Consider the following 22,888-nt stretch of genomic DNA (forward strand, 5'->3'; position numbering starts at 1 on the left):
ATGCCTGTGAATTTGTCTCCCTTCCCATCTTTAAACGAATGTTTTATTTTGTTCTATCTGCTACCTTCTTATGCCAGTGATGACTTTTTTTATTGGTCTGGTCAGTAAATTATTTTATTTCCAAACCAAGTGGGTCTAATACACCTATTGATATAGTATCCCTCCTATCAAAGTGTAACATTTATTGGTTATTTAAAAAAATAGAATTCTTTGACAGTTTTGTAGCTTTATGTTTTTGTATTTAAAATATCAAATAGCAATTTCGTATTTTAATAGTTTTATAATATAGACAGGCCGTTTCTTAGTTAGCTTATATAGTACTGCAATTCAGAAAAGATTTATCCAGTAAACGGAATGTTCAGAAGTAACAGTAGTAGTGCCCTGTAGAAAAAAGAGCAAGACGTTAATTTAAAATGTATTTGAAAAAAATCTGCAATACTCTAATTCTTTTTCAGTACAGTTCTCGCTGATGTTGACAGTTGGGAAGACCAAGAGATCAAAATAACTTGGAGATAGTGAAGGACCAAACTGAAAACTGTAAATGAGGTCTCGTTTTTGGTGACACTATATTTTGTTACTTGAGGTGCAGTTGAGAACCAGAACTTGTATTTTACTTCATTTTGACTTAGGGGTGTGTTCAGCTGAAAAATGCTGGTTCAGAATGGTAGTCATAACAATTTATGAATATGTTTAGCCTAGATTATTTCTAATTATGGGTACAGTGAGATTTCTAAAACAGTCTTTCAGTACGATAGTAGGACAGTACTTCTGCAGTTTTAATGTATTGGTAAGTTTGAGACGGGCTATATGAAATGGTTGCTTGTAATGGGAAATTAGACTTGATGTATTCACTGTGTTCCAGACTTAAACTTTGAATACCCCTGACAGAATAGACAATAGGGAAGTAATGGCTAGGCCAGGTGCATAAAAGTGAAAGTTTTTGAAGAAATTATTTAAGGTAGCCCATGGAGTGTAAATGAGTGCAATGCTTCAGCCTGATTTCTGCTTATTGGAAGAGCGCAGCACACACCGGGTGACAAAACAGTTTGCGAAAAATTTTGTTACACCCCATGTGTATCAGATCAGGGCAGTAAGTCATGGAGGAATATACAGTGACTTCGATATGTTTCACTACCTTTTTAATTAACTCCTCCAGGTAAAACTGTCTTGTTTGATTAGTCTGCACTTAAAGCTCTTTAATAACACTACAGTAGTATTAAAAATAAAGGAGTTATCGTACCATTGTGAATAATAGAGACGTTCATCCTCACCAAAATGGAGTAACGTTCTTGACTGATAAGATAAGGAAGGAGGATACCTCTTGTGAAAACCAGCGAAATGTAGATTTAATATTGTCTGCTCTCTATAAAGACTGGCTGTTGTTGTGTAGTCTGGGGTGCTGTCAGTGAATGGGAAAGGTACAGGCTGATGATAACAAATGGTTAGTCATCAGGCGTCTTCTAGTGGATGGCCTTCAGTTTAGTGTGGATGAATGATACAACAAATTTATTGCTTATTACAGAGTTCTTAGTTCTTGTTACAGAATGATTGTGGGGAGAGATAATTTTAAATGAAGTTTTCATTTCCCTTGTAACTGTTGTCAAACTATCATAAATCCTGCTATATTGAAGTGGAAATGTCTGTTGTTTCTCCTATATTCAGCTTGATTAAAATAGAACTAGTGCAATTCTTAATAAACTGGGAAAATAAATGCATGAACAGCATTAAAATATCAAAGAAAAAAATGTGGAAATGTAAGTTTAAACATGAGATTTTTTTTTTGAAAGTGACTAAGGAGCGCAGCTCTGTAGGAAGCTCACAGTACTTTTTGGAAAATCTGTCTCTGGTTCTAGTGTGAGATAATCTGTGAATAAAAAGGGTGCGCAACACTGTTAGGACAATTGATAATTTGTGTAAGTTGCTCGTCAATCACATTTTTCTCTTTTCATAATGCAGTTCCAGTTCCAGTGAGGCTTTTGGGTTAGAAATTCAGTTTCATAATATTTTAACTTAGAAAGCTATAGTAGGAGGATTTATTAGTGGGACAGTCTTAACGGTGAAGTCTGTGATGTATGCTGCCTTGTGCTTTTTAATGACTTTATCAATATGCTTCAAATACTGATATTCTTCCTGGTTGGCTGGCTGGTAGAGTGAAAAACTGAGAAAATTTACACCTCAACCTTTGATGTTACAAAAAGGACTCAATTGTCATGATTATAGTTTATTATTTGCATTATGTTGACATCAAAACATGTCTACTGTGATCACAGCTCTATGGTGTGTTTTAATGCACGTAATAAGAAAAATGTCCGTACACCAAATATTTTACACCAAAACAGAGAAGACAGAAAAAAGACAGAACTATTGCTACCCTGACTCTACAGAATCAAACTGGGGCATGGTGTATTGGAGTCCTTCAGGAACTATAAGCAGAAGGAACGACTCCCAGATCTTTCATGTGTTAGTCCAGTGCTTTAACTGCAAAACATCTGTCCTATTATTGTTGGATGGTGAGGTTTGACAGGCAGCCATTTAATTTGCTACTTTTTAACCAAGTTTTTGTATTCCTGTTGTTATTTGTGATCGCTTCTCTAATCTGTATAATTGCATGGTTGGAGTTGCAGTGTGCTCAGCACTTAGGTCGCGCCACCAAACTATTTATTGGTTTGGTGAACTTAACAGGTCAGTCAAGCTTTGATCTGACTTCATGTGTAAAATCTCAGCAATGTTTGCCTACCTTTGTAAAGTAATTTAAGATCTTACTGGTGAAAAGCACTCATTAAGAGCGAAGTGGAGAATGTTATGGTTACTTTTCAGAAATAATTGTACAGCGATAATTATAGGCTAGGAGAAAGGTTTTGGAATGAGTAAAAACTGAAGTCAGCTTCCCTAGTTTTTAGCGTCACACAAAGGTATGGCTAGCTGGCTTTACGTTGGCGCTTTGCGTAGCTTCGCTGTTAGGATTAAAGGCTCTTTAGTGTCCCATCTAGTACCGCTGGCAGGCTGCACCATCTTGCATCACATGACTTAATTGCAGGTTCCTAGACCCACACTGTTCAGGGCAGGGTTGTCTCTGCTTGTTGAAAATTGGTAGGGTAATAAGGTGTTGTCAGACATCAAGCCACTGGGTCTCTGAAGGCTTGTAAGGCTGCCATGTCCCTTAGCTCTCAATCTGAATTAAAACATTTAACTAAACTGAAGAGAGAAACCTGTCAGAAGTACAGCCAAGGAAATCTAAGGTGTCTTGGTACCCGAAGCCTGTGCTTTTCTTTTCCCCTCCGTTGTCACTCTGTTATTGATATAGAAAATATGACCGCTGAAAATGTAAACACTTTTCCTTGCCTCATCTTGCAGGCCGAAACAGCAGCAACAGAACAATTTTTCCTTGTTTCCTTCTACCAAGGGCTGGAATTTCAGAGGGGTAAGTTTGGTGTTCTTTTGTTCATACTCTGTAATATTCCCTTGTGCTTCATTCTGTTGCAGTGTAACTTTGTCTTTAAAACACGATCTGCAAGTACTAAAATTATGGCAAAACCATTATAAAATGGAACTTTTAATTTTGTGACCTCCTGAAAGTCTGCCTAAATACCCAGCTTTTGTTTATGTGATTGGCTGACTTATTATGAGGGGTGGGGGAGGTCATTTAATGTAAGTGGGTTAACGTACAGTGTGAATTAAAAAGAAAAAAAAATAGTGTTTTCATATCTGAAAATAAATCCGCAAAACTGAACTGATATGTACTGTTTTTTAAGTGCTTGTTTAATATAGAGATTTGTAAAGTTACGTGTTGAAAGCTTGTATATGTGAATTTTGCAGAAGTACAGTTGGAGAATGATAACAAAAATTACATGGATTTCTTACAAGGCAGCAGGGACTAGGTTTTATTTCTGTTTGGTTGGCTGAGGAAGGAAATATGGAAGCACGTGTGTTCGCACAGTAACTGAGTGAAAAGGTACATGAAAAAGGAAAGCAAGCGCAACCGAGAACCTTAGTACTTGCTGGAGGTGTCAGAAGCTTTTTATTTGTGTCTGCTTCAGGTTTCAGAGGTGTGCTTCTTATGCAGATTAATTCTTTCAAAGAGTCGTGTTGTCCCCTCTCTGTCCCTTCTGACCTGTGAAGCCTTCCACACCATTTGTTGAAAAACTGAATGTGGTGGTGGCGGTTTTCAAATGGCAATGGTGTGTTTGCCACGTGTGTAAGTACTGTAGCTTGGGATACAGTCTGGGCAGCGGAGGAGTTGTCACTGCATGTTGTATCTTAAGTTGTAGTGTTACTGCAGCCTTTAGGTCAAAGGAAGGTCTTTCCTGCCCTGCAAACTTCATTTAGTATAGTAAACAGTAAATTACCTGTAATATGGGCTGATTTATAGTGAATCTAAAGCGTTTAGTTTTTTTATTCAGGAGAGCATATAAATGTGTGTTCTCTGAGCTTCTCTGGGCTTCTTGCAACAAAAGATTTAAGTAGAAGGACATTACTTAAATGCTTTGCTGAAAGGGTAAATGGCATTGATGCGTTTACTGGTCTGTGTTGGTCATAATATGGTAAACTTCATGAAAATGAAAAATATTTTTCACAAAATATAATACTGAATTTTGCATTCTAATTTGATATTTTAAATAGAGCATCCACTGTTGTTTACTGTGAGCTTTTTATTTTCACCATCTATTTCTTGCATTGCACCACAAAACTACAGGGATGAAGTTGTCAGTGTTACTGAGAAAATAGTTCCCTCACATCAGCATGGTCAAGAATGCAGGGAAAATACCTACAGCCTCTAATCTGTAGATTAATTATAAATTTCAGAGCCAGTTTAAAAGTAACATTGAGTCTAGTATTTCTCCCAATTCTCAGCTATGCTGGGAAAGTAATTGAGGACGTATGAAAGTAGTAGGAAGAGTGTTGTAGGTATGAGTTGTAGCTGGAGAAACAGTGATCCTAAGTTGAGAGAGCAATAGCTCAATGGGAGTAAGGGTCTGGGGTTGGTAAGTGTGGCGGCATGAAGTCAGCGATCCAAGCTGCATGGCAGAGGTGGAGTGGGCTAATAGACCAAGAAGAGAGAACTGGGGAGTAAAAGACTTCAGAATCAAGAGGAGAAATAGAGAACCTGAAAGGAGATGGGAATAGGTAGTATTTATAGCCTGATTAGAGAAAACAGGCAGTGAGTAAAGGATCTTCAGACTGCTTCCTTCATGGGTAGAAATGAAGATCTGGGGGAGCTGTCTGCCAGCTTGTTTTTAAGGAAACTTATGGGACTCTAACACAGATGTCAAGTTCTATAGTTGTAATATTTCACAGAAGGCATTTGTTTGAAATAAACTACTACATCAAGGGAAGAACCTGTATCAGTTGCTCACGGTGTCAGCGTTTAAAGAGATCAAGACAGTTGAGCACTGGACAAGAGCGCCAAGTCTCCATTGATGTTTGCATTGTGTCAGCATCAACTTTATTTTGATGGGGGGAAAAATTGTGTTATGAAAAGCCTAATAAGCAGACTTGAAGTCGCAAAGGTTTTCATACAGGTGGTGAATGATAAAAGGTTAACTTTGATGTCTTTTCTCAAACAGGAGTAACTTATTGGGTAAAAGAACTAAGTTAATGTTGACAATGGAGCAGTGCCATGCTTGAGTATAACAAACAAAGCTCTGGAGCTGACTTATTCATAGCTATGTTTTTTTTAAACAACTATGCTATTACAGACTGTAATACAGGATCATTTCAACAGTCACAAAAAATAAAAGAGAAGGAAGTGGTTAAGCACCAAATGGCAATGTTGTGTTTGTATACCTGTCCTCACTTTGCAGTCAGTTCACTGGTTGTAAATGTCTCTGTATCATGCTGATAAAGTGGGCGTGTTAAAGCATCCTTGAACACACACCAATGTAAACCTCAAAGTAAGATAAGGAAGGCCTAGATGCTAAACGTTTACCAAAGAAACTCCTCTGCACTTCTCTTTTCCTCTCTTTGCTTAAATTTATTTTATCAGAAGAAGCATTTTTCCATGTTGAGCAGCTCTTTTGAGCCCCATGGTTAGAGATCATATTTCATTCTCTCAGTGGGGATTTACATGTCAAGATGATATCATGTATGTGTTTCTACCAATGCTGTCATTTTTAGATAATGGTAGGAGTTACTTCCAGAACTTTGGGCAGTGTTTAGTTATCTGTGGGGAGAAGAGAGTTTATTTTGATTTTGGTTTTTAACTTACTTTTTAAAAAAATAAATCAATCAATCCTTGTTTAGATTAAATTTAGGCTTAAAGTTACAAAGCAGTGCAATTTCTCTGCTATATGCTCCTCCTGCGTATACATGAGGCATCAGGTTAATTTGGTCTTTGAGGAGATTGTATAGTCAGGCAGCAAATAGACTATTTTAGAGGGAAGGTATTTGTAGTGAGAATTGTAATTTCAGAGAAAGAAACACAGAACCTGTGGAGACAAGAACATCACAAACTGGAGGGACAGTGTAATGGGAAAACCAAAACCTAGGAGATTAGGTGGTGGATGTGGTACTTGGAGTAGAAAAGGAATAAAGCAAAGGAAGATGCTGAGTATAGGATTGGAGAAGGAAAGAGGGGGAAGCTGCAGCATGGGAACAGGAATAGTCAGGATGGGGAAAGCGAAGAGCAGTGAAAATTGTAGTAGGAGAGAGAGTGGAGAGGGATAAAGTATGGAAATGGAGGAAAGCTAGTGAGTGTGAAGGCAGAGAGATAGAAGTATGGAGTGGAGGCAGAAGTCTTCTATAAAACACAATGGTTTATCAGTTCAGCCTTTGTAAATACTGACTCGAGGAAGATAAAGATGCCATGTGGGTGCGGAGCAATTTGTGGCCAGGGGTAGGTAAGGAGAAGAGGTGTGAATATCTGATGGGATGGGGCAATTCAGAGGCAGGTCAATAATGTATAAAAAGAAAAGAACAGCACAGATTGTAGCACAGAGATTGGTATTAGTCCTATTTTTGCTCTTTCTTCTGGTTGCCATTAACCCTTGCTCTTTTTCTTCTCATCTCCATGCCACCTTTCCCTTAAAACCTTGATGCAGATAGAAGGCTTTCCTCAGCACCACTGTTTGGTGCTTATACGTAAGAGACAGCAGTTTAATATGCTGCTCCTAGTGTCTATGGAAATAATGTGTTCTGCCTGTAGGGTGGGAAAGAGTTTTATTTAAGAAAGCATTCAATCAAATGAGGATTATGTTTGTACAGTCATGCACGTGCAGTTAGAAGATGTCAGGATTAAAGCTTCTGTGGTTGTTTGCTAGTTATGATACAGTCTTGAGTTACACACTTGTGTGCTAGTTTTTCCATAGTAGGAGTAGTCAGGCTTATTTATAAGAAAGGTCAGAATTCAAGAAGGCTTAAGAATCTCTCCTGAGGAGTTTCAGATTTCAGCTTCTCTATCTGTCTCCCCTCTTGCTCCTTTAAAAATCACCCACTTTCTGTTTTTGCCAGCAGGATAATTTCCTAGACTCCTTTAGTTATGTGACTGGTGGGCCCATGTTACTGAAATTCTTTGCATTATTTTTTTTTTCTGATGACGTATTTACATACATTTGCAAAAGCAGTGGTACGTAGCAGTCCCGCTGTTCATTTGATGACATTTCAGATGGCTGTGGAGAAACTGCCAGACAATCAAAAGAAAAGCGGTTACCTGATCAGTGAAGAATATTGGGATTGTAGGCATAACTGAAGAGGATGCTGGTTTTGTCTTTGCTTATCGTTGATATTTCTCTCTACTGTTCCACAAAGAGCTAGCATCATTTCTTGCGTATTTTAAATGAACATCTGAACCATTATGATGGTTTCTCTACTTTTTTCCCCTATACACCTAATTCGGCTGAAGAACTTTAGTGCTAAAAATAAATAAATAGTAACATCTAAACCAACATTTTATACTTGAAATATTTTGAGGTGTGTTTGGTGTACAGTTGCCTGAAGATGGAAGATAATTTACTGCAACTAGGCTTCTTCCTATTTCCTCCTCTTTTGTTTCCTTTTTAGTTCTGCAAAAGCTTTTAACTAACCAAGCTGCAGATGCGGTCACCTGTGAGGAAGGCTGATCTAATTTATAAGAAGCCTCACATAAAAATGTGCTAAACATGCTGACGGTCAATTTTAGATGTGTAAGTGGTTTCTTTGATATTTTTGCTGCAAGTGTGTTTGTGGTGAAAAAGGTGTCTTTCATGCCAGATGAGAAGAATTCCACACTCTTCAGACAGTATTTACAAAACAGTATGTTTGTTTTGTGCAGGCTGGCAGACTGCAGTTATTCCCTTCAGGGTATGTGAATCTAAAGAAGATAAAAGTTGCTAAGAGAGAAGTTCTTTCCTAGCTTTAACTTGATGATTAATTACATAAATTACATAATTACATTCTACCACAGAAAGCACCTCTTTATCTTTGCTGGATTCTGCCTGGTTTTGCTTAATCCACTGATACTCATTTGCTTAAGCAATGGTGTTACCTGTAACAGACACTTATTAGAAGTGGTGTCAGACAGGTCTTTAGTCATACTTACTGAAGCAAAATTATGCACTAGTGCCTCTAGATCAAATGTGCCTAAATACTATTATCTCATAGTATGACCAATATGACTTTAAAACACAGGTTATCATATACCTGAAAAAGCACATGTGGTTTTCTGTTATTTTAATGTACTTGTATTTTGTATGCACAATTTAAATAGCTTCCTCCGTAGAGGGGGGGAAAACGTTTGCATAATTGCAAGCATAGCTGTGAGTGGAATAATTACACCTCGTATGACTTAAGTCAGTAGTTCCTTCATGTGTCATAGGAAGACTCCTCCACGTGGGGGAGTCCCGCGGGCATCCCTGCCCTCCCACGCCTGCTCTGGTGCTGTATGCGTGTCCCTTTCCCTCTGTGGAGGGTCCTTCTGGTTCTTCTGACCTCCTGCAGTAGGTTAAAGAGATGCTGGGTGGATGCTTGATCCCTGGCCTGTCTCATCCCCCTTTCTCTTTGAAAAGAAACAGTACAAATTCCATATTCCTTCTTCTCCTTTCTAACAGATGATGTATTCCCGTGCTCCACTTGCTCCTTGTAGATCTCTTCCTCTTTCTTCTTCCAGTGGGTTGCAAGCTCTCCCGTTTCAGAGTTTAATTGCCCCAGCACTTCTTCTCTTTTAGTGTCTTTGTTCAGGCTTGCTTTTGTTCTGCCTTTGTGGAGGTGCTGTTGTGCCTCTGTCCAGCATTGACCTTTCTTGGGCCAGAATGTCTCTGGTACCTGCTATTAGAAGTGGTAAGAAGCAATTCTGTAAGTCTTTCTGCTTTAATGTAGAAGATGGATGCTGTAAACATAGAGCCTGTACAATGAGCTTAGTACAAGCTGAGTTTCACTGTAGCCTTGCAGTTCTTTCTTTGGAGCATTGCAGGAGCAGGGAAACTTTACTTCAGACTGTTGATAGCAGCAGTGTAGGGGGCAATAGGAGTGTTAAAAATTCCCTTCCACGATACACAATTTATAGTTCAGAATACTAGAGCTTATAAACTGTAGCAAGTAGACAGCCTGGACACTGATTTTTATTTGTAAAAGAGCTGGTTTTGATGTCTCCCTGCTTAATCTATGGGCGGAGTTTTAAATGTTTTAGCTTATTATTGGTTTTGTTTTTGAACAAACCATTGGAACTGTTGTTGATTAGTCACAGGACTAATTTCTCTTGGAACAGCAAGGTTTATGTTGGCAAACAAATAGAGATGCTATCAGAAATTCATTGTGTGGCATTTGCGTAACTGGATAGCAGTCAATTCCATCTGCAGTTCCAAAACACACATCAGAATTGTTATATTCTTAATGTATACACTGAATTTAAAAAGCAACTCCGTGTGACCAGTTAGACAATTTTGAAGAATGCAAGAATGTATTATTCCAAACTGATGCGCTGACTCAGCATGGTTTAATTACCATGATAATTTCCATCAACAGTGTGTGATGTTAGGTTAGTTATGTCAGAATGTTTTATTTGAAATTCCAGCAGAACATGATTTATTGATATATTAGTTCTTAGGTCTATGATGAATGGCTGTATCTTTTTGTAGGATCAATGGGTAGTGGAAATTACAAGGTTCTTCGCATATAGTAGTACTTTAACATGTGCTGGAGAGACATCTATGAGTTATTTATAAATGAATTATTTATAAAGGAGAATGATGCAGGCTGGCCTTTAGACTTTGCCAGGTTTCTGGTAGTTTGGGACTTGGGTAGTAAAACCTGTGCACGTTTTATGAGCTGTTACTGCTCATGCTATCTAGAGAGTGCTGTAATGCTTAGGAGTTTGCAATGTTTTCATTAACTCAATTCAGTGTTTTATTTTATTTTATTACACTTTCACAGTTTTTATGTCTAAAATAATCTGAGTGAAGTACATAGCCATTAAACCTGTCCAATTACCTAGTTTACAGGGCTAGTTTCCAGTTAATTACATGCTAGTTATATAAAATACACTTTAGATTGTATGTTTCTTGAGACATGAATTTTGAAGCCTGGTTACAGAGCACTTGGCTAATGCATTCTTGAAATGAAGAACCTGTTATAGGCTTTTACATCTGCAAGACTTTTCCATCATTATTTGTATTGTAAAGGGTAGGTATTCTGTTTCTTAAAGCTCAGTTATTCAATGAATATTTTGAGTTTTTCTGATAATGAAAATACTGTGATATCCCCCATTTGGAAGGATTTCTTATTTCATGTTATCTTTTCACAGAATAGATACTTTCCTGAAAAATACTTTATGCAGTCATTCTGTTAACATTGTAGGGCTTTATTTTATGGATCTTTATAAGTGCTTTATAACAAGTTTATTTTTGTTCCGGGTGTGGCTTGTTATTTACAGTAGAAAGATTCTGTATATGCTATAAACCCATCATGCCAGCTATTTTGCACATACAAACAATACTGAGCTTGAAGCAACATGTGATAAAGCAGATAGGTCCAGTTGTCATTCTCTTAGGCTAAGTTTGATGTTCTGTTATACAGCAGATTTCCTGTCTTTAATCATAGATTGGGTGTTACCTTGTACTCCTGCTGTCATTTACTGTTCTTTTCTTTGTTCAACAGCAGATGAACTTGACCCCTGTTCAGTTTAACTCAAACCAAACTCTGCCCGTTTCTTTGTATTTGTTTGCCCCCACCCCACCAGTGGCTGCTTTTTGAGAACACATGATGTGAAATTACTATTTCCTATGACTTTGTTTCAGAAACTTGTGGTGGTTAACAGGGTGATGCTGTTGTCCAGCTGAACTTGATGCCACTTGGTCTGAGAAACCAACACTTTGGAAACAGTTTTGAACTACATATTGGTATTTTATTGATGTTACACTATTTCAGATCAGCAATTTTATTTTAAAATGACTAGTGGACGTGAATGGTTGTACGCATGGACTTCAATTGCTTTTCTGTTTGTTTTTACTAGTCATGATGCTTGCAGTGGAACTCGGTGTTATTACAACCTGTTACAAAGATATGTTATTAACATCACTCTCTACCTTTTAACCAAATCATTGTGATGGTCTATTGTCTAATTTCCTAGTGCTCGTACTGTAAAAACTCACTGGTCAGTCAAAGTTGATTGTAGAAGTTTCCAATTTGGCAGTGCTTAGATAGTACTATTTAAAACTATGCAGTAAGTTTTAGATAAAAAGTAAATAAAAGGGCTACACATTTGGAAAAGGTTGCAAAAGCATCATATGCAGAAACATTGGGATTGGGAAATCTCTGTGCTGCACCAGAGGTTTTATTCAAACATTTGTCCCTCCATCTCCAGTTCCACTGGTTCTGATTTAGGTTGCCAAGTTGTAGTTGTGACAGAAAGCTAAACAAAATCTTTTAAGGACCAAGAGAGAAGGAAAGCCTTCTGAAAATTCTGAACTTCTGAAAGAGCTTATAAACAGTCCTCAAGAGCTGATGGAAAAAGAACAGGAAATTTGAATTCCCTCTGACATTTTCAGTTGGAAGAAGCATTCTGAGTGGGTTTGTTGGTACTCTGTATGAAGGCTGCTGTTCATCCCAAATGTAAAAGTGCTTTCACAGCCAGCTTTGCTCTGAGACATCACAGTCTTAGAATGAGTCCTAATTATTTTTAAACTAAACATACGAACAAGATTCTTCTTGAAAGCTAATGCAGTTTTCTGTGGCTAGAAAAGCACACAGCAATTAAAAATTATGGCCATCTTTCAAAATCTGACACAACTGCATAATAAGAGCAATATGATGGTGTCTTTTATTTATAGCAGCCTGGAAACAAATTTTGTTATTACAGTAGCAACCGGAAAACAAGGTCTCCATTTTGCTAGATATCATGTAAACATAATAATAAACTATTGTTTCTCTAAAGAATTTATAATCTAAACTTCTGTAAGAACATACTGTAACATTTCTTAAATAATACTAAATTCAAGTTTTGAAGAAGATTCAGATCTGTTGAAGCCCTTGAATTCCACTCATGATGACAGATTTCGTAACTCCTGGGTTCTGCTACGTGTTTTGAAATGGGATATTGCATCTAATTCAAGATGTATGAAGCATTGCATATAATGTGATCCTAACACGATTTGAGGTAACATTCTAAAACTGTAAAATGCACATTTAAAAATATTGATTATATTGCTTTTGATTCAAAAATTTTACATGGGTGCTGTCTCTCTCTAGATTGTGGTTAATTGTAAAGCTTTTCAGAGAGAGTTAAATTTAGCATCCTTAAAACACTCAAAATGCACAATGAGAAAACGGATTCAATCTGTCTGTGTGCCAGCAGGCTCCCTACTGAATTTGGAAAGCTTATTTCTTTTCCAAGCACTGCTTCAAGTTTTCAGTGGTTCACAACCTTAACATCCTCAACAGAAGTAGCCTAATTTTCAACAATCACTGTGTCCTCTCGGACACATCCAGTCCAAAGCAGACCAGTAGCCTTGTGAAAAGGTCTCAAAATGAGGGCAGTTGTAGCAATCACAAGAAGATTAGATTGCATGCCCTGACTGGAAGGATACTAAAAGAAGATGGGAGAGGAGATTGCAGCGCTTTCTGAGGGTGCTGAGTTGGGCAGTGACTGGTGCAGTTTGGTGCGGCACTTGCTCCTGGGCTACTGCAGTCAGAGAAGCAATAATAAAAATCATTCTCACAACTCCAGTATCTTCAGAAACTCAGGACCATCTTTCACGTCCTGGGAACTATCATCTCAGAGTTCTCCAAATCGTTATCTTTGGGAGTATATGTGAGAAATGACAAACTCAAGATAATTTGCACTATGGGAGATGGGACGAGCAAATTTCAAGTCTTGCAGAGAATTTGCTACCAGTGAGCATCTCTCCCAGCTCTTCGAAGGAGTCAGGTCAAGCCTCTGGATCTCTGCTTGATTGTAACTACAGAATTAGGAATCAGTTGACACAGCCAGGCCACTTCCTAGCACATGCCAGTTAGGCAGAGGCCAGTGTTCAAGCCCGTGAGGCATTAAGCCAGGGATTTCAGTCAGGTAAAATACAGTCAAAGGCAGTCCAAGAAGTGATGTCAGTATGTACCGTAAAACTACCTTGTAGGTAGGGTGGCCAAAAGCAGGACCAAAACCAGTATGTCATCTCTTTAGGATTACTGTCATGCAAGCTTTTGCATGTTCTCCTGGTTAATTAAGTTCTTATGACCTTTTATTGTCTTGTCATAATATTTTGTTGAAGAGTGCAGAACCTGTTATTTGCACAAAATCGTCAGCCCCCTCATAGCTTAATTCAAGTAAGTTGCTTTCCTTATGCCGCTGTCACCTACTGAAATGGATTAAAGCCTCAGAAGTTGTGGGGGTTTTTTGTTTGGTTTTTGTTTGTTGTTTTTTTTTTTTTTTAAGGAATATTTAAGTAGTTTGATATCTTTCTTCTGAGTAATAGGATTTTATATATATATATTAATTTAATATCTAATAGTAAACGTGGATTAAACGCCAGCCTTGTGGAGGCTTTCCTCTCCTACCAATAGGTAAATCGAAGAACGGGTTGACTGCTACACAAAGTTTGAAGTCAGCCCCCTTACAGCCCACTTTCTGAAGAGAGGGAGGTAGCTGCAGGTTTTTTTGAATGGCCCGGTGGCTGCATGTGAACCTGCATTTAACTTGCTTAGGCTTCCGGAGGGAAAAAGGGACAGTTACTTGTCTTCCTACCACAGTACTTCAGATGTGCATATTCCCCCTAGTTGTACAGTTTAAAATCCTAGTTGCAGCAGTAGGATACTGCCCTGAACGAATGTTTGGGGTTTTGGTGGGGGGGTTTTTTTTTGGTTTTTTTTTTGGTTTTTTTGTTGGTTGGTTGGTTGGTTTTTTATTTCCTTACTCTTAAGAACTATAGAGAAGAAAGCAACAGTGAAACTGCAGAAGATACTTGGAAACTGACTGAATGCTGCCTGAGTAAAGACTTACCATGTGCTTGTTGTCATAAACATCTGATAGACTTTAACCTTATGCCACCCCTGCGTTTCGGGCATTTTACATGTGAGAATATTAAGGCAGGAAAGTTTCTCAAAGTGTTGTCAGATATTTTTTGAATGTAAATCACTAATACCCCGTGTGCATTCTCTCTTCCTGTAAACCAAACTTATAGTAATATTTAATTCCTTTTATCCACAGTTTTGTGGATATTTCTGGCTATTTGATCCTGTGTTCATGGTGCTATCTTGTTTCCTTTCATGTTTTATTACTGCATTGGACTGAGCAGCAGTGCTATAGCTGCAAGGACACTGAATGAACAGCTTTCATATATTTATGTAGTTTGAGTTTGTCAACTATGATTTCTTGATCTCAGTCTTTTGAGGCAGTTGCTGCCTGGAGTCTAGATATGATGTCTTAGATTTCCTTCCTTGGTACTTGTGTGGGGGTTTAGAATATATGTAAGTTCAAGCCGCGCTTTCTTTCAGCTGGATGCTGTTGATGTTGCTGTCAACAAAGTGCAGAGCACCTTGGAGCTGGCTGACTGCAAAGCTGCGGGGAAGAAACACAAATACAATGTTTTATTTACTCAGAGGGTAGAGCGCGGTTTTTGCCATCCTGTTAATCTGTGTTGATTGATACAGGTGGGGGGAGCGCAGATTGTTTTAAACATTGTTTACTAGATTGATGAGAAGTCCGGTTGGCCAATCTCATGCCTGCCACTAGGCTGAAATCTGTGGTAGCTGCCTTTAGGCTTCTTAAATTCTGATGGCTACTGAGGCAGAAGGTTACAGGTGACCTAAGAAATTTCCAAGTGCGAATATAAAGAAGCATAGCAAGTTAAAGTGTTTGCATGTTGTGGTCTCCAGGAAATGGAATACGGAAATCTGAATGTTACCAGGAAATCTGACTGAAAAGTGCCTGCCTACCTAACTTCATCTTTGGTGCAATTTAAGACCTATGAAAACCATAATACTTCAAAAACTTGCACCCCTATATTTGAGCCTGGGTGAGGGATCACCAAATTCTGATAGCAAAGGATTAGGGTTTCCTGTGATGGGGTGAAATATTGTTTAAGAAATAACTTTGATCTAATGACAGCCTAATTACAAGTTAATAGAGAGAAAGGAAAGAATCCTTGAAAGAAATTCCAGGCTTATATATAGAATTTATATGGATTTCCTTTGAAAAATAAACTGTGTTCTGCTGGAAGGGTCTGAAAAGAAGGCGTCTAGATTTGGCTTGAGCTCATCTTTAGGCAGGGAAGACAGGCCAACAGCATTTACAGTACCCCAAAAGGGAAATACTTGAGTAATTTTTTACAGTCTTGGCCTAAAATGTCTGCTTCCTGAAGATTCTTTCAATTAGTATTTTCTGTCTGCAGAGAGATGCGATGGCTCTTGTCAAAGCAATTGGTTGCTGACTGATAGCAGTTTCACCTTTTATCTTCTTCCACCAAGCTCAGCATAAACTTTTTGTTCCAATTGAGTTTTGAACTGATGAAAGATTGTACCAGCTCACTAAGGACCTGTTTTCTTTAAAAATGGAGTTGGAATTGCTGTTAGCTTGCTACCCAAATTCAAATTTGTCTTGACATTCTTGCCTAATGGGAGTATGCAGAATTTTGCACAACTCAACAAGTCACAAAAGATTGAACAGGATAGGGACAGATCAAGAGTGAGGTGTAAGGATGTACGGTACGTGAAGCAATTATCTCTGTGTGTGTATACAAAAAAGTATTCATCTTATGTTTATTACACTGAAAACTTGATTTTTTTGGTATGTTAAAATGAAACAGTTGACTAATACATTCAGCTGTTTCTCTTTGTCCATTATGGATACTTGCCTGAACTTTTCTTTTCACACAAGTATTACTTAAGTCTTAAACAAACAAAAAAGTCTCTTTGGAATAGTGGTAGGAACGTATTCAGTCTTCTGATATGACTAATGAATAAGTCTTCTAAAACCAAGAATGCACTATCTTACGAATGTATAGAAAATATTTTAAAAGCACTCAAACTTTTTGCTGTGTATTTGCAGTGTGTGTACAAAGGATCAGAAAAGTTCTAGGATTTTACTTTTCCCTGTATTTGTACTTGCTCTTTACATGAGAGTCCACATATGCTTTAAAAATAACCTGTCGTGGTTTAACCCCAGCCGGCAACTCAGCCCCCCCAGCCGCTCGCTCGCCCCCCCCCGGTGGGATGGGGGAGAGAATGAGAAGGGTAAAAGTGAGAAAACTCCTGGGCTGAGACAAAGACAGTTTAATAGGGAAAGTAAAAGCTGTGCACACAAGTAAAAAACAAGGAATTAATTCACTGCCTCCCATGGGCAGGCAGGTGCTCAGCCATCTCCAGGACAGCAGGGCTCCATCACGCGTAACGGTGACTTGGGAAGACAAACGCCATCGCTCCCAACGTCCCCCCCTTCCTTTTTCTTCCCCGGCTTTATACACGGAGCATGGCGCCATATGGTGTGGGATGTCCCTTTGGGCAGTTGGGGTCAGCTGTCCCAGCCGTGTCCCCTCCCAGCTCCTTGTGCCCCCCAGCCTCCTCGCTGGTGGGGGGTGAGGAGCAGCAAAGGCCTTGACTCGGTGCCAGCACTGCTCAGCAGTGACGGAAACCTCCCTGGGAGATCAACGCTGTTTTGGTCACAAATCCAAACCACAGCCCCATCCCAGCTACTATGGAGAAAATTAACTCTACCCCAGCCACAACCAGCACAGAACCAAATCTCATATATCTCTCAGTAGTTCCTTTTTACTAGTTTCTGAGGACAAGTTTCACTTGCCCAAAATAGTTAATTCAGTTTGTGGCGCAGGAAAGATGAAGGAAAGCTGTTTGAGATAACTCATTTTTACTTGCCATATAAAGCACTGTGTTTCAATCACTTGTGATGATTATGGATTCCATTTTTTGGGGTTGATATTTTGCATTGTTTTCTAGTGAACTTTGGCTAAGGGAAGTTGATATCTATGTATGTCTAGATTTTGAAGAGGGCTGCTCAAATGCACATCGAAACTGGTATATGTGAATCATATGCAAATATAAATTTTCATATAATGTGCAGGAAGTTATGTATTTTGGTAACTTGGAGATAAGCACCTCATTAAACTTAGTTTTTCTTACCTTGAAGTAATGTAACTTAATATGATGGCCAAAAGAGGCAATTAACTGAGTATTTATTAAAGGAAAATATGTACTAGAAAGTGCTGGTGACTTAGCTGGCAGTTTGAGCGAGACCACTGAAGGCTCTCATTATTAGCAGGTTGGTCTCTCAGTTGTTCTTGTCCGAAGAATGCCTTGGCATGCAAATGTAAGAACTCTCAAGGAAGCATTGTATTTTGCAGCTTGGATTACAAGTCTGGAACCGAATCCTGTAAGTTTACTGACTTCAAGTTCTCAATCACATTGATGGCCAGCATGTATGTGTCCAGGGAGTCCTTGCAGGAGGAGATCCACAGCTTTGAAACTTCAAGTGGACTGGGAAATTTTATGTCATTGATGTAGCAACAGTCTTATTTGATATTCTTAAGGCAGCAATAACTTTGAGTTGAATGCTTTCTTGATGCTTAAGGTATGTAGCTTTCCAAACTCCTCTGAAACGAAGATTCACTGGGTTTCATAGGATGCAGTTGCTAGAGGCTTGCTTATCTGGATTGGTGGAGAATCAGCAAAAATGGAGTTTCTTTCATCAGTTATATCAAACTACCAGCGATAAAATTGAACTTTGCACTTCCTTGGCACACCCTCACATGCAAAATTTGGGCACTCTGCCAAGCTCATCTTTGAGCCCTGATTCTCGCTGATTCTAAAACCTTTTGTGCTGAGTTCTTGCCATTATGCCTCTGTTAGTTTAAGAACTCCCGCTCAGCAGACCCCTCAATTTCTGAAATACTGAAAGTTTTCTGTGAACTAAATGTTCCACCCAGTGCCTACCACTGTTTTGTTTTCTGAGGCATCTACATTTGGAGATAGTTATCTGCCCTTGAGTTTAAAGCCTATTGCTGCCCTTTAAGACTGAGAATTGCACAGGTAGGAGATGGACTGTGTTCAGGTACTGAGTCTCAAAGCCCCTAAAGACCTACCTATTACTTTAAAAACACGTTAATGATGTCTTTACCTTTACCATACCGGTGCCATTCACTTGTTAGCAATTTTTAAAACACTTTTGTCTGTTTAAAATATTATTCGAAGCAATCTATGAGGAGAAACCACAACAGCGATAGCCACGACAATACATATCACTGAGCTGCTGACACTTTGAGTCCGCTGCATGACAGGAAGCGAGAGCAAACTGTGTGGCTGCATGGGGAGGAGTTCCTGCTGAAAACTGAAGGAGAGACATAGGGACTCCTTTGTAGCAAAGGCTTTCACTGTCACGCTGAATATTAAGAAACCTCCTAAAATCCAAGTACAATACAAAGTACCTCATGGTGTGGTGTTGCTTTTTTGTGCATCATCAGGTAAGTGTAAATTCGGGATCGTGTTACTTTTTATTGTTTGTGTTTGTGGCATTGTAGTAAGTTGAAATTGCACAGATACTGCTTCCAAGCATGCCAGGATTTAAAATTGGGTATTAATGAAGCCAAAATTTTGCCTTCCGTAAGGGAAGAAATTTGTTAAAAGTTCAGATAATATTCATCCCATCGGGAATATCAGAGCACAATGGTTTGTTTTTCTCTGTGTATTGGTAGTTTATTGCTGCAGGATGGTGGTTTTATGTTTTTGGTTTTGCTTTTTAATCACATGCGTGTAAACATCTCTGCCTCTGTCTCCTAGCATGAAAATGAGGATTTTGGCTGATGGTAGGGTTTAAATGGGAACATTTATAGCTATATGCATAAGTCTATCCATTGTCAAAGTGAAAGCTGTAACAGATCCTATTTACAGTGTATTTACAGGGCGTAATGATTCTGCTCTGCAGCATGTGTATGTGGTATCACCTGGAAAACTGGGTGCAGTTTTAGACATTGCACTTGGGAAAGATGTGGACAGAAAAGTAGCAAGATTGACGACAACTGTAGAAAATACAGCCTGTGAAGAAAGTTTAAAAGATTTAGTGCATGTCATGTGTAGAAAAATAAGACCTGATATGAGGTACAAGTATACATTTATGTCTGAGTGTGTGGGAGCAATTATAAAGTTGGTACTTGCTCTCTGTATTTGCCAAGGGTAGCACAGGAATAAGTGGGCTTATTTCTGGGGAGATTTAGGTTAAATATTTTGGGGGGAAACGCTTCCCGATTGTAATGTTAATTAAGCAGTAGAACAGAGTATGCAATTATATTATAAAATCTGTCATTTCAAACTTTTCAGCATAATTTAGAAAGAGCTGCATTGTACACATTGACCTGTTCTACATGTTGCCGTGGTTAGCATTTAATACTTGATTGTTCTTAATGATTTGTGTGGGATTTTGGTTTTGGGCTGTTACTATGTGAATAAGAGTAGCACATTAGGGTCACGAGAGCACAAATCTGATCTCTGACTTTGCAGCTCTAGTCCCAGTTTGTAGCATCCTTCCACTAGCTGGAAAACTAGAGAGCTTCCTCTTATTTAAGAAGCAAAGTTATTTCAAAATATTTGCGTTTATGTTGAATAAAACTGTATTTTGAAGTTCTTAGAAACATGTGATAAAGGTGGGGCCTGTAGTGCAAGGCAAGCAAGTCAGGGGTGTGTTCAAGGGCCTGTATGCTCTTGGATTTGCTGTGGAGAATGTGACTTAAGTATACTGAAGCTTAAGACTGGATTGTTAATTGGGAATTTTTTTTTTAACGTTCCCTGTGACAATTTTCAATAGTGAGAGAGGTGGTCTGTGATAAATTTATTGCACAGAATGTTTTTTAGATGTTATCTGGAATGCTGTATGCAGTTCTGACTTAAGTCATATTTAAGAAAGGTAAATCAAAATTGCAACAGGCTCGGAAAGTTTAAGACTGTCAGAGAAATTAAGAGCTATTAAACAGTGAAAATTAGTTTAATAGATGTTATATGTTTGAATTCTCAGTTTTTATTAAATAGCTTAAGAATGGGACTGGTGATTACTAACTGCCATACTGTTAAATTGGTTAGGTTTTTTGGATGTACTTAATATGCATATTTGCTGTGAGTATGTATTTTAGATATCATTCACTTGAAAATTTGTAGCAGAAGAAATCTAGTAAGTGCCACAGTTTTCATGGAAAACCAGGGACATGCATGTTTGTGAAGTAAAACCACACAGATTGTTTAGCATCTACTAATATTGCAGAGCTCACTTCAAAATCTTTTAAGTTGGGTGCAAATTCTATCTCCTGTTCTATATGCTTTGTCCAAAATGATTGAAGTCTTTATCTCTTTGTCAATTTTGGTTGAAACTGGGCAACAAGTTCTACAAAAATAAAATAAATTGAGAATCAGGAGTCACAGGGATATCGACCAATATCCCATAAGCCTTGTTTCCGGAGAAATGGAGCTAAAGTGTTTGTGTGTGTGTTTATATATATTGAACCCCAAAATAGATATAGCAACATGTAACTTTAGTAAAAGTAGTATTGTTTTTATCTGCAGAAAAATCTATTTTGGGTGTAGCCATTTTATCTATTCTGTGGGATGCTGAAGAAGAGCACTTGAGGTGCTTAGATGAAAAGCCATATGCAGGAACCTGTCTGTGGTTTTAAAGGTACAGCAGCATGATGATGCTGAATGCAGGAGGCTGGGGGAGAGCAGACTAGCAGTAGAGTGTTAGAACAATAAGGGATTACTGCATTTAGGCAAACGTAAGCCAACTGAATGCCACATGGAGACCTAGTTTATGGAAAGTGTTTCATTCTGCTGTATGTGGTTCCAGTGCTGTGCACAGCATCAGCAATGCAAGCTCTCTTTTACAATGAGAAGCTCCATTGGATTCTTAAAAACAGACAAACAGTAAAAATCTGAAACCTAAAAAATAAATAATATAATAAAAATAATAATAAAGTGTCATTTGAATGAATCTGCTTTTCAAGTGAGAAAATTTCATTATGATTTTTGTTCCAAGAAAAAAAGTCATACCTCTTACATACACAGATGAAGCAATTTTGGAACCAGAAGTGGTGGTTGATGGCTGTGATTAAATGGTCAATGGTGGCAAGTACAGGTCATTGCTGTCCAGTCAGAGGAAGCCCCATGCCTTCAAGTGCGCAAAACCTTTAAGGGTAGAGTTAGAGCATTAAAATAGCCTAACTTTGATTGTTTTTGCTTTTACAACTAGACCCATAATAAACTCCCTCAACACAAACATACAAGGCTAGGAACTGCAACTTCATCACATCAGCTTGCCAAAGGCAAAGGAATCCAGGTATTATTTGCATGTTAACCGATTACATTACTTGGGGCCACAAAGAACTGGATCTGACAGATCCCAGCTGAAAAGTGTGAGAAGAACAGAAGATGAATCTAGATAGTGTATGGACTCTTTTAAATTGCATCTTAGTTTTTATTTATATGCTAGGTGAATTTAGAATCCTTAGATATTGATTGTAAGTGTTAATTAAAAGCATAACTTATGTAGCAGTCTTCAAGTTCTGACTGAGAAAGGATCATGTAATAAAGATTGCTGTTCACTTGTAACAAAGAACTACGGAGAGAGACATAAAAGTATGTAACTTATTTATCTGAATTTGATTCAGACTTTACAGTAAACGGTGAAAAAGTTTCAGCATGTTTAACTCTCTGCTAGATTCCAGTGACTGATACTCTCCCCCGTCTTCCGAAAAGGGGAAGGAAGAAGGTTAAATAAAGATAGAATAAATACCAGTCCTCAAACAAAGCTGTGCTGATCCTTGTCCTTACAGCATCCCGTACATGCACACCCATTTCCTGTTGTTAATGTTAAACACATTGAATATAACTTTCATTTCATTGTTCACTTCAGTGTTCATTTTATATTACATTGACCGGAAAAATCTCAATTCCATCACGATAAGCACTGTAGAAACAGAGCTTGCTCTCTGTGCTCAGAGAACGGTGAAAAGGACCTGCCATTTTGTCTGGAGAGATGTGAGTGACTCCTCAGAAGTGCTTAGATACCGAAGTTTCAGTGGCAAAGTCTTAAGTGTCATAGATGACCTCACCTCCGTTTCAGAGTTTTCTGCTGTGTTGTAACAGAATTAGAGCAGAGTCTGTTTTTTTAATTTGTTTGTTTTGCTTGGGACATCAAGAACAAGCAAGTTCTGTTACTAACACCAATATACAAAGAGCCTGCCAGCGGAACCTGTGCAGAGTGAGAACCAGAACCGGCAAAGCTTTGTACCAGACTTGGTGCAAACTGTGTGATCGGGTCATCTCTGACTGTTTCTCCCTCAAAAGGAATGAAGCTTTTGTTTAGATTTTTGTGTTACTCTTGAGAAGAAACCTGTAATGTCTTTGCTATTCTGAACAGTAGAGGGCAGCGGAAATGTACGTGGAAACCAGTTTTATTATAAAACTAAGGAATTTTTGGTTCTCTTTAGCATTTAAG

At 38.4% G+C, this 22,888-nt stretch overlaps 1 protein-coding gene across 3 annotated transcripts in view; it reads left to right on the forward strand.

The window, feature by feature from the left end:
- Window positions 1-22,888, forward strand: part of ARHGEF3 (Rho guanine nucleotide exchange factor 3) — a 140,950-nt gene that overhangs the window by 43,006 nt on the left and 75,056 nt on the right. For 2 of the 3 annotated variants that reach the window (XM_072876245.1, XM_072876246.1), the window contains one exon: window positions 3,355-3,421. The exons of the other annotated variant lie outside the window; for it this stretch is intronic. In XM_072876245.1, coding sequence (XP_072732346.1) covers window positions 3,355-3,421 — 67 coding nt within the window. The remainder of the gene's footprint in view (window positions 1-3,354; window positions 3,422-22,888) is intronic. 3 annotated transcript variants of the gene reach the window in all.

This window comes from Ciconia boyciana, chromosome 11 (genome assembly GCF_034638445.1).
Source record: "Ciconia boyciana chromosome 11, ASM3463844v1, whole genome shotgun sequence".
NCBI classification, from domain to species: domain Eukaryota; kingdom Metazoa; phylum Chordata; class Aves; order Ciconiiformes; family Ciconiidae; genus Ciconia; species Ciconia boyciana.